Raw genomic sequence first — 12,229 nt, 5'->3', positions numbered from 1 at the left:
GGCCCTCTCCTTCCTGTCCCACGTTCCCCTGCCATCCTGCCCCCCAATTTCCGTCTCCCTTCCAGCCCCTGTGAAGCCCTTCGGTGTCTTCCTGCACACCATGGCTTCTTGCCCTTGCTCTTTGTGCTCGTGCAAAAGCCTGATCCAGTTCCCACAGCCTGCTGGCGATGGGCTGGATGAGGCCACGCACCGGCGAATGCAGGAGCGTCAGGAGCTGCTGGAACATGAGATGACTCGGCTGCTGCAGGAGCTGGAGCAGGGGCTCCCAGAACCAGGATGAGGGCTGGGGAGCTGTGCTCTTTGGCGCTCTACAGCAGTGGCCATTCTGGCTTCTTGCTGGATTCCTGCTCCTCTTGGGCCTGTGCTTTAGCCGCAGGACAAGGAGCCGTGAAGCCAGCAGCAGCGGCAAGGACTTGAGCTCCTGCAAGACCTTGCGGAAAGAGAGAGGAGAAGAACAGGAAGAAGACAGCTTTTATTCAAAGGAAGGCGGAGAAGACATGGAGGTGACTGTGGAGGCGGATGAGAGTGGCAGTGGAAATGACAGAGAAGGCATTCCTGTATCTGCCCATGATGGAGACGACGGTGATGATGTGAAGAGAGAGGAAGACAGTGTTGCTGAGAGTGCCAAGGGCTATTCCTTAAAGAAGATGAAGGATGGAGTGATAGGAATGTGCCAGGAGACAACACTGCTAAAGCAAAGGAGGAAGTCTGGCAATGTTGCGGCCAATACGGAAGGCCTAGATGAAGCCAGTGAAGGGGAAAACAAGGATGTGCAGGTGGAGCAAGACAAGGACACTGGAAAGGAAGAAGAAGATGTGGAAATGAAGAAGGAAAAAGCCAGTACGAATATGAAGGCAGGCAACATGAGGATGTAAACGATGGTGAGGACTTTGTAGATGGGAAGGAGGACTATGTGGATGTGAAGGTGCAGGAAAGCAGTGATGCCAGAGGAGAGAAGCAGTGATTGGACTGGGCAGGAAGAGAGCAATGACGGTGGGAATGAAGTAGACCATCGAGGTTTTGCTGCAGCTGAGGAAGAAAAGAAGGAAATGATAAAGTAGATGACAATGATAGGAACAAGGATGACGAAGAGGGTGGTGTAAATGTGGAGGCAAACAAGAATGAGGCTAGAAAAGAAGACGAAGGAGGTAATGTGGCTGCCAGAGAAAAAGGCGGCAGTGATGGTGGCAAAGAAGAAAATGGAAGAGAAGACCGAGAAGACCCGAGATGCTGGGAGTAAGGGAGGCATCCTTTTAGTGGATCACATACAGTGGCCTGCGGAGGATCTGGAGAGAGGTTGCTCACTGACAGCTGAGCTGATGGAGAGCTTCAGGCGTGTCTTTGTGGACAGAGTGAGCAATAGTTTCTACCCAGTGCCTGAAGAAGCCATCGGGGTGGGCAGTGCCTTTGAGGGTTGGAGTCCCCGTGACTGGGATGGGGTGTACCGCGTGCTGGTCCCCCGAATCCCCCCGGGCACGCCTTCCACCTAGAGCTGAACAGCGCAGGGCAGACGGCCGCCAGGACCTTCAGTGTCCGTGTGGAGTTGGTGTGCACGTGCAAGAGGGAGCAGCTGGGTGAGAAGCCGCTGTGCTTCCTGCACCGCTCGAAGAAGAAGCTGCGGCGGAAGCGTAAGCGCAGCCTCCTAGAGACACTCTGCACCGGCTCCTACCTGGACGTGGAGAAAACCTCCCTCTGGTTCTACCAGTTGGTGAGATGCTCCTGGCGGCATGTGCCTGAGTCAGACTCATGGCACTTGGTGTTTCAGCCCTGCAGCCGTTCCTGCCAATTCCAGCTGAGCAAAGGCAGGAAGAGTGTGGCAGTGGAGATGCTCTTTGGGGTACGCCAAGGGGACTCGGATATCTTTGTGGCCAGCCAGCCCACAGAGGCCCAGAAAGGCGGCTCCAGCAGCTTTGTGAGCAGCCAGCCCGCCGAGGCCAACTTCATTGCAAGCACAGCGTGGCCGGAGACGTACGCTGTGGCGGAGGCAAAATTCTTCCGGCACGTCACCAGGCAGGTGCCGTGTAAGAGCTTGCACCTGAAATGCCTGCAGGTCTTCACCTGCATCCTGAGGGCCACAGGTTTTTCCAGCTCCATCTGGAAGACTGTGGTCATGCACGTGCTGACCACCGTACCGCTGTCCCGGTGGCGCAGGAGGGAATTTGCGCGGCGGCTGTGGGACATCATGGCATACCTGCGCCGCTGCCTGCAGTCGAAACGCCTGGAGCACTTTGTGCTAGGCAACGAGAGGCTTCCTGCAGAGATCAGCTTGCCACTGGCAGTGCAAAGGCTGGAGCCGCTCAACCTCTTTGAGCACCTGGCCCGAGATCCGGCTGCCCACAGAGAGGCCATGCGAGCCTATGGTCAGCTGCGGTTTCGCCTCTGGGCGCTGCTCTCCAGCCACTGAGAGGAGTTCCCTGCACACTGCTCTGCTGGGGGGCTCACACTCGATGGCAGCCACCTGACCACTGCGTAACTGTTGCCTTTGTCCCTGGCAATCCTGAAGCTGCTTTCCTCCTCCTTTGGAAAGAAGATGCTGCAGCACATGGGATTCCATGTGCACACCCATCTCGGAGTTGCCTTGCCCTTCACCTTCCAGTCACAACAATGCTGTTGGTCTTCATGAGACTTGTTTATTAGCTTTTCTTCTAGAGTCCCTTTAGTGCTGTTAGTGTAGAACTGTTTGGCCAAGTTACCCTTAGTTTAGAGACTTGAAATGCTTACTGTAGTTGTTTGCTTTTCATTACTATTTGGATAGCTATGTCTGAAAAATTAATAAAAGGAGACAAGTTTCTCAAATTGCCTGAAATGTGTCATTCTTTGTATTTCACCCTCTGTACCTTAGAGAATGTCCTTCCTATAGCCCTACCTGAAACGACTGCTTGCAACTAGAGATGTTGCATATATTTACGATGTTATCTCTTGAGCATAGAAATGCTTGAAGTTTGAAGTGAGAATGCCCTGAAGTGCCTGAAATTTGCAGCAGAGTACTCCCAAATTTCTTTAGGAATCTTTGGACAAGTTTTCTTTACACCGTCACTTTTATAGGCTCTCGAGGAACGATTCAGTCCGAAAAGATGAACAGAGAGAAGTCCCTAACTGCAAAACCTGTGGTTTAGTATGTAGCGGGTTTTTGGCTTCTCATAACCAGGTTTTGACACAAAATTTTGGCAAGAGAAAGTCATGTTTTCTCTGTTCCTGGTCATCTGTATCCCTTTGGAGCGGCCCTGCTGTTCTAGGAATATTACCTTTTCCACCAGGCCTATTAATATTGCAGAGCAAGGAGAGCCACTTAGCATGCACAGCTTTGTTCATGGTGAGATGTAGGTAGACAAAATATCATTTACTTCTTGCAGTACCTAGTAGAGATTGGTAGTAGTTTGGAAGTATTTCTTCTCTTTGCCTTTGTACCAATACATCTGAGATCAACTGGTCAATTTTAAACCCAGTACCTTAAGAATTGGATACATTACTGCAGTCACGCCATAAGAACTTTATCTCAAAGTTTGCTTGAGAATTTCTACAATGCCCACGTAAATCTTTGTGCGTATTCTCCGACATAGAAAGGACTTGCTCCTTCCTAAAGAAAGGTGATGCGGCCTTTGTTCTTTGCTGTATATGAAAATGACAGCCTTGAATTTCAGAGGCCTTCAAACAAAACCCTGGCTATGCGAGAATTTTGCACTGTGTTAAACCATAGAGTCTCAGAGCTAAGAGGTTATTGAAGACACCAAAATTTTGTAATGAACTTATTTGGCCTTTTTAGGATGGTATTAAATCTTCCTGTGCATCATCCAAGCAACCTGGATTTTTTTCTGAAAGATATCAGCCCATTGTGAGATGCTCTGCCCACAGGGAGGAGCCAAGCATTCCCACCTGGATATAATCTGCTATTTGGCACAGCACCAGCAGCCTTACTCACTGGATTCCCAGAGGACAGGAGCTACCAGACCTTTCTATGGGAGCACTGCTTCAACAAGACCACTTCCTCCGGATTGCTACCACCAAGGTGCCAGGTTGTAGTCCCAATCTGTCCGTGATTTTTTTCTGCTATTGCACGTGTTTTGTTTTATTTATCTTACGTTTTTTTTCTCTCCTATTAAATTGTTTTTTCTGACTTGGACTCTCTCGCTGGTTTTGCTTTCAAGTCAGCAGAACTGTTTTCACTTGCTTTCAAGATTTTAAGTTTTTTATTATTATTATTATTATTACTAGAACATGATTTCTTTAGTTTCTTCTTCTTTTCCTTTATTTCCTTTTCTTTTCCAGTTTCTGGATTTGAATCAGACTAGTGTGGGCAAGCTTTGGTCCTTTTCACAGCACCTCATTTCTTCTCAGTCCACTTGGTTTTAATCACTCCATGTCCAAATTTTCTTGGTTTTCTCCAGTTGCACTGTTTTGGATCATATCTCCTTTCCACAGTGTTTGTTTGACTTTGTTCTCTGATTCTAAGATCTCATTCCCTTTCCTGAATGGAAATACTTCCTTTCAGGAAAGGGAATGAAAAATGAAATCTTGCCATTTCAATGAGGATTTAACTGGCAAGCTTTGGTCCATTTCCTTGCACTTCTTCTCAACCCATTCACTTTGATTGTTTTCAATTGCTTGCAACTTTTTTCTTGTTTTTATTTTCAGAATTTCATTTTGTTAGTTTCTTCTTCCCTTTTTTTTTTTTTTTTTTTTTTTTTTCCTTTCTTGATTTCAGGATTTGAATTGGACTAATTTGGGCAAGGTTTGGTCCTTTTCACTGCCCCTCATTTCTTCTCAGTCCGTTTGGTTGTGGTCACTCCCTTTCCAAATTTTATTGATTTTATCCAGTTGCACTGTTTTGGGTCATATCTCCTTTCCACAGTGTTTGTTTGACTTTGTTCTCTGATTCCAAGATTTCGTTCCCTTTCCTGAAAGGAAGATTTTCCTTTCAGGAAAGGGAACGAAATCTTGCCATTTCCATGAGGATTAAACTGGCAAGCCTTTGGTCCATTTTTCTGCACTTCTTCTCAACCCATTCACTTTGACTGTTTTCAATTGCTTGCAACATTTTTCTTTTTTTTAGCTTCCGAATTTCATTTTGTTAGTTTCTTCTTCTTCCTCTTTATTTTCTTTTCTTTCCTGATTTCAAGAATTTTTTTTTTTTTTCCCTGAAAATCTTCCTTTCAGGAAAGGGAATGAAATCTTGCAATTTCAGTATCTCACAGGCAAACCAATACAATTTCTCAGTAATGTCCAGTTGCGACTTCTGCTGGCTTAAATGGATCCTGCACCAATCACATTCTTATTAACTGTATCTTCTGCTCACCCACTCCAAATAGCAATTTTATCATTAAACTTCAGTCCATTGCTGTAGCTAAAAGTAATTGTGCAGAACTGAAAGAGATACAGTTTTAATAATACTACTAAATGTAGCTTCATTAAATAGTTTGAAATTTTACCAAATGACACACCTCTGGTGTCTTTGATAATGTGGAAACAAGAGGTAGGACTGGAAGATGATTCATCATGGATACAAATGGTGTTGAGGGAAACTGAGCACCAGCATAACCTTTTCCTTTTATATCTCCAGCTTCTTATTTTTCTTCTGATAATCATTGTGGCCAACTACTTTGTTTGTAGTTGTTTTGCTTAATTAATAGTACCATGTTATTATTAAAAAAATAAATTACAGATCATTCAGCTTGGATCTAATTTTTTTTTTAAACAGGGAACAAAGAAAGGAGGTTGAAACCTCATCAGGAACAGAAGAATGTTATAGAATATTCTGAGTTGGATGGGAGCCACAAGGATTGAGTCCAATCTTGGCTCTGCACAAGACAACCCCAAACCTCCCCTGCCATGAGACTGGCTGAGAGCATTGTCAAAACACTCCTTGAGCTCTGTCAGGCTTGGGGCTGTGACCGCTGCCCTGGGGAGCCTGTTAAGTGCCCAGACACCCTCTGGGGGAAGGATGATACAAAGGGTTTTCAAAAATAACAAGGAAAACTTCTTGTCCACTGGGTTCTCCTTCATCCTAGCTAGTTTGCAATATAAAAAGTTCTCCCTGGCACCATGTAAGTGTAGTCCGGGAAGTTAAAACTAGCAGATATGCAGACATCAGTGAAATTGATAAGGCTGTTAGACTCCCAGAAGCTGTATTGATTAGCTGGTGAGACACTTTATCACCTTGTCGCAATTAAGTGTTGCTTTAATAGTCCCCTTTTCCCATTCAATTGTTTTTCTTCTTCATTAACAATGTATGAGGCCTCATGCTAAAAGAGCAGCATTCCATCCAGAGGGATTAGCAGTTTTTGCAGGGAATTGCCTGTTTTGCACACCCTCCCAATGTGCATTTTATCACAGCCACCAGCTGAAATCAGCTCTTCGTTTTTGTATCCACAGAGTCCCAGCCCATGGAGATTGGCAGGATTCAGTCTATTTGGTTTCAGAGTGGTTCTTACCAACACTCCACTCCTGCACAAATACGTTGGATTTGATGCAAGTGCAAACACACTGTGGCAGCTGCCAGTTATCTTTATTTTAGGTTGGCTGTGAGGAGTATTCAATTTTATTGAGATTAATCTCTTTTTCATTTAGGAAAAAAATGCACAAGATGCTTCATTAAAACTGAAGTTGTTGAATATTTCCAGTTCAAAGAGAGAACTTGCATATTTTTTTTAACAGCAGTTTTGTTTTAGCAGGAGGGATGTTTATCAACACCAGCAAAAACCCCAAGCACTTGCCATCACATATTGAAAGAGTGTGACAGCCAAAAAACACTTCATGCCCTTTGTGGCTGGCTTTGACACATTGATCACATTTCCTACTGTTTTTATAACATCTGCACCATTTTTACATAATCAGACTTCTAGATATGTGGAACCCAAATCCCTTCACTAATCCCTTTTCAGTCTATAGGAAAGTTAATGGTCCATGAAAATGTCACATTAATTCAAAGGACAACAAGGATAATTTCTGACCTCTTGCTGTCTCAGGGGCTGCTGACAATTCACTCTTGCCTTTTCTTGCTGATATTTTTATGCAGGGCAATGTCTAGGTAATTAAATCACTTAAACTTTTTTACTGAGTTTCATGTAGTGTTTTTTCCCCTTCAAAAACCTTAGGAGAAAACCACTTAAGTAGTTGCAAGTCATTAAATATATCAGAAAACACTTCAAAATATGGTTAAAAAGAAAAAATTAAAACTTTGAATGTGTTAATGTTTTGACTTCCTGAGGCAAACCTTTAGCAATAGTGTTGCACACAAAGCTGCTCTTCCAGCTCTTAAAAAAATATACATTAAACCAGGACCATTCAGTGACAATGGTAGGATAAAGAAATGTGTGTTGAAAGTGTGCAGCATTATCAAACCCTTAATCATGAAGGTTAGAAGGGATCTACGGAATCATCTACCCAAGCAGAAATTGATGGACTCTAGCATCAAGGCTTGGAATGAAGCAAAGAATATTTCAAGTACTGCTGTGAGATGGAAGATTTTTCCCTTCAAAAGTCTGCTTTTAGAATGCAGTGCTGGACAATGATCCTTGAGCCATCATCTGTGTATTCTCCTCTGTGGGCCAGCAGGGGATTTGAACTGGATGAACTTTAAGGTCCCTTCCATCTCAAAGAATCCCAGGATTCACTGAAGCAGTTCCTCCACATTTCTAGCTAGAATCTGCCTATCTGTGTGCAAGCCTTACCAGTCACATGGCATCAACTCCAAGCTGTGGCACATTCCTAATTGTCTTCCAAAGCTAGTCTGCTCTGGCCTAGCACCTCCATGTCCAGGGTCTTTGGACATCTGCATGGCAAGTCACCCTCAGCAAGAAGCTTAGTAGCCCTTTGCTGCCCTCAGTCCCACATGCCAGTGATTTTCTCTGCAATGTGAGACCCCAAACTCTACTCTTCCAGCCCAGAACTCCAGCGGTGGTCTCATAAAAGCCATACAGAAGAGAAAGATCAATTCCTTCCTGAAGTGATGCTGTGCTGTGACCCAAACAGCCAGAGTGCATTTGGGCTTTGCTGGAGGGGCACACTCCTCATCTTTGTTCAGATTTTCTTCTAATCTTTTCTCATCTCTAGTCTGAACCATTCCAAGAAGTTATTCTGTTCCAGAAGCAGGCCTTTACACTGAGCTTTTTGATCCTCATGAAATCCCCATGAGCTCACTTCTCCAGCTTTCTTTCCCCCTGGCTACCAGCACTGTGGTTGCTCTCTCATTTTGGTGGGGTGTTGTCAGTATAGCAGGAATGTGCTGCATGAATGTCTGCTATCACCACCCAAAGGGCACCTGCTGGATTGGGAATAGGTGCATTTCCCCTCCCCTTCTGCCCTGGACTGTTGCTGTACCTGGCATGAAACAATTTCCAGGCTTGTGTCAGAAACTGCCGGACAGGCCCTGAGGGCAAAATTCCAGTGCTGCTCCAGAAGACAACTCTAACCTCAGTGCAATCCCATTTTTGACACATTCCCTTCTGACTATTTCTTCTCCTCCAAGTAGTAGAATTAGAGCCTTTAAACATTTTAATTTGGGAAGCTCTGGGAAGCAAGTAGTTTCAGAGATGGAAGAGTATTGTTGGAAAGTATCACCAGATGCTCGCCTGGATCTAAAATTATCCAGCAGACATCTGCTGCTAAGTGCTTCTACAAACAGCACCCTGGGCTGATCCCTCATCTTTGTTGGCTTTTGAAGGCTCCCTTTGTTTCCATATCCCATAACTGTTCTTCCAGAAGGACTCAGGATTTTCCCAGTTACTTTGCCACTGGTACTGAATTGACTTGACTCAGAACAGGAGTATTCCAGTGGAGAGCATTCTGAAAACCCTGCACTGGCCTCTGAACCAAACCACTTAAGAGACTCTCCCGTTTCTGGTGAAACACAACTGTTCTTTTTGGTCTAAAAGGCTCACAACTCCTCCTTTTAATCTAAAAGATCTGTCTCTGCGCCTAGAAAAGCTTTTGAGGCAGTGAATTTAAAAGGATAAAGAGCAAAGTTTAGCTTACATACATACATCTCTGCTCTTGGCATTGCACCTTTATGAATGTATTCACAGTTAATAATGGAGATATTTACAAGCCACTTAGCAAGGTGAAGTGGACATCCATTATTAATTGTTAAAATAATAAACCAAAATCAGGCACAGGGGCACATCCCATTTTGTCTGTGAGAACCACCTTTTTATCATTTCCAGTAAAACTCCAGCAACTTTTATGCCCTGTTTAGAACGTATTTAGGGCTTCTTTTGCTGTTTCCTTTGGGGACTACACTCTATTACCAAAGTAATCAATAACTACAAGCTGGTTTCTCCTGCTGCTAACACAGACATGAATCAGGACTTCTGTCATAGTTCTGATAATTTGAAAAATCCATTTAGGTTTAGTAAAGATAGAATAATTAGCATTTTTATTATCCTAATCACTATTTTTCTAATAGTAATGGTTCACACTGAAAAAAAAGAGACCAAGAGACCTCTTCACTTGTAAGTACTTAGAGTTCAATTTGTGTAGCTGAGGAAAAATTTAAGCACAAAGCTAAATGAGTTGAGTTCTAACACTTCTAATTTAAGATCAAGAAGTGAGTTTATTATGGTGTATAATTAAATACCATAATAAAGAGCAAATTAATTCTGCCAGGGTTTTCCCCCTACATTTTTCCATGTAAGTATTTCAAATGTACCAGCCAGAGAAATAACAGGAATCAGCAGCCAAAAGTTAGAGTTTATATATTGAAATTATAAGTATGCCATAAGATTATAACCAAAGAACAAATCTGTAAGAGGGACTTTGATTAAAAATCAACAAAGTTTTCAACTTACATCTTGTGATTGCTTCAGACAAAGAGGGAGCGTATTTCTCAACTATTTGTTTCGGAAAATCATAAAGCACTGGGAAAAGAAGAAAAATATTGTGATTTTATGGGCTGTGAGATATATGAAGTCAGACAAAAAATCAGACCAGAAGTTATAAATTTTTTCTTATAATGTCTTAAATGATGTATATATCTTATAATGTCTTAAAATGATGTAATGAAGCCAGCTTTTGGGGAGGTCATTTTTAAACAGTTTTCTTTTAATCCATTTCACAGTTTATATTTAATATAAAGCAGGTAAACTCAGGCAGAAATCAACAAGAGCAACTAGTTATGATCCCAATAAGAAATAAAATATTTATCCATTTATATCCTTTTTTGCGAAGGCATTGATGCTGAATTCCCGATGCTAATCCTGGAGTGCAGAAGGAGGAAGGGCTGCCATAGGGACAGCTGGCTGCTGCAAGGTGGTGCCCACACTGGAACTGCAGCTCCTAAAATTCCATACCTTGAGGACAGTTGTGCTGCTTCTCACTGCAGCAGCCTCCAGGCGCCCAAATTCCCCCATGAACGCGTTATTTTCTTTGTCAGTGATGGATCAAAGCTAAGTTATGGTTGAAAGATTTTTACAAGAGCAAAGAGTGACACTGCCCTCCTCTTAAGAACTTAATCTAATTGCTGGTCTCCATCACACATGAATGTTTTACAGCTGTGTGAAAGACAATAAAAGTAATTTCCTGCCCATTTTATGTGCCATTTTCCAGAAAGTCAAGAAGGTGGCTTCAAAGTAACAATTAGCATGGGTTGTTAAATTTGGTAGATGGTAGCTTTGAATATCTCCTGTTATTTAGGATTTATGCTGCTATAGCTATTTATGCAAAAATAAAACAATCGGCACTCTGGAAAATTTTTAAAGGAAGTTTTGAGCATTTCTATCAGAAGCACAGTGTCTGTTTGATAGTTATGGTAATAGAAATAAAAGGTAAATTTAGTGGATTAAATGTTTAACCAGCTTCCAAAACAGATGTTTAAGACTCTTCCCCTCGTTACACATTTTTTGCAGTAAAGCACTTATGAAAGACTCTTAATTGTTTTGGGTTTTTGTTTGGTTGTTTTTTTAAAGATTGAGTAAGATCACAGTGACCTAAAGCCACAAAGACAAACACAAACATCATGTAATGTCATGATTTAAAATACAGACTTGGTCACACCCCTCCACAGAATACTTGTTTAATCACTTTCCCCTGCACTCCATCTTTACAAGGCCAGGAGGCCTTGTCAGATCTTAGCTGATAGAGCAACTCAGCTGAAAATTATTCCAACTTTCCAGAAATAGTGATGACTTACAGTCTGGTGGTCTAAGGTGTAAATTAAAGCTGATTTGCAGGCTGTAACACAGAAATGGATTAATACACCTGTAAAACAAACCCAGCTTCCCTCTACACAACCCCAGCAGGATTTGCCTTGTTTGCCTCACCTGTTTTGCCCAGACATGAGCATTTATAGAGGAGATGTTTATTGCCTTTTCTTACAAATCCTGCCTGCCTGATTGGCATTGTCCTCCTGAATTCCATGCTCACTGCCTACAGCTCCAACTAATGAGCACTTCCACAACTCAGACAGAAAAGGATCACTTTAAATGTGCTGTCTTGGGCAATCAAAGAGTTAGACATGGTCATTAGACCCTCCCTACATCCCCTCATCTCAGATTGGGACATATTCATACATTGAACCAAGAACAAATCTGGTGAACAAGAATCCAAGAACAATAAAAACAACTCTGATGATTCCAACTGTAAGGGTCTCTCTTGCTGTTCCTGTGTGTCCACCAGCTATGGATAGAGGCCAGAAAACTTGTCTTCCAGGATGGATAAATTAATCCCCTTCCTAGAAATCAAAAACTTTATTTGACTGTATAACCTAAGTGAAAACTGCCTGGTAGAAAGAAGAGAAAGAGCATCAGAGGACACACTGATAATCATCTCTGCACAGGCTTTCTTTTCCACCATTCAGAGCTGGGATCAGTTTTCTCCAGACAGAACAACTCTGATTTGTAGCATTGATACCCACCCTAGGTAAATACAACGAAATTCAAATGTCTTGCACTGAGGCATATAATCCTTGCCTGACTGCCTAAACTAAAACAAACACAGACCACAGCAATAATTCAAACACAGGGAAGTGAACCAGGTGGGAAGAATGCAAATGGTCTTTATGATCTTGTTTGTTTCGCTATAGGGAAGTAAGGTCTGGGTGTGATGTTTATCGTCAGATCTAATATAGTGGTGTCAAATCTTGAGCAAGGGTTCTGCAAATCCTTTAAAACTGTCTGATTATTCCTGACAGGACAGGCTGAAAAGTCAGCCCTGCAGTGAGGCAGGAAAGGCTTAGGCAAAACAAGAGAAAGGAAAAATCATCTTGGAAGATTTGCGTGTGGGTGTTGTGAATGTTAAA

General features: G+C 42.8%; 1 protein-coding gene and 1 long non-coding RNA gene across 2 annotated transcripts; one reads left to right on the top strand and one right to left on the bottom strand.

The window, feature by feature from the left end:
* The first annotated feature begins 100 nt into the window (after positions 1 to 100).
* LOC120752686 (uncharacterized) lies at positions 101 to 2,404 on the top strand. Its single transcript, XM_040064131.1, is given in 7 exon segments — positions 101 to 255; positions 371 to 711; positions 777 to 945; positions 947 to 1,047; positions 1,050 to 1,221; positions 1,223 to 1,458; positions 1,461 to 2,404. Coding segments are annotated over 7 exon segments (2,118 nt in total).
* A 2,336-nt stretch (positions 2,405 to 4,740) lies between these two features.
* On the bottom strand, positions 4,741 to 10,397 carry LOC120753376 (uncharacterized). Its single transcript, XR_005701083.1, has 3 exons — positions 10,284 to 10,397; positions 9,783 to 9,851; positions 4,741 to 5,296 (listed from the first exon to the last, which is right to left on the bottom strand). It is a non-coding gene; the product is annotated as an uncharacterized LOC120753376 (long non-coding RNA).
* Positions 10,398 to 12,229: the final 1,832 nt, after the last annotated feature.

This window comes from Hirundo rustica, chromosome 5 (assembly GCF_015227805.2).
Source record: "Hirundo rustica isolate bHirRus1 chromosome 5, bHirRus1.pri.v3, whole genome shotgun sequence".
NCBI lineage: Eukaryota > Metazoa > Chordata > Aves > Passeriformes > Hirundinidae > Hirundo > Hirundo rustica.
This window is presented reverse-complemented; position numbering and strand designations above follow the sequence as displayed.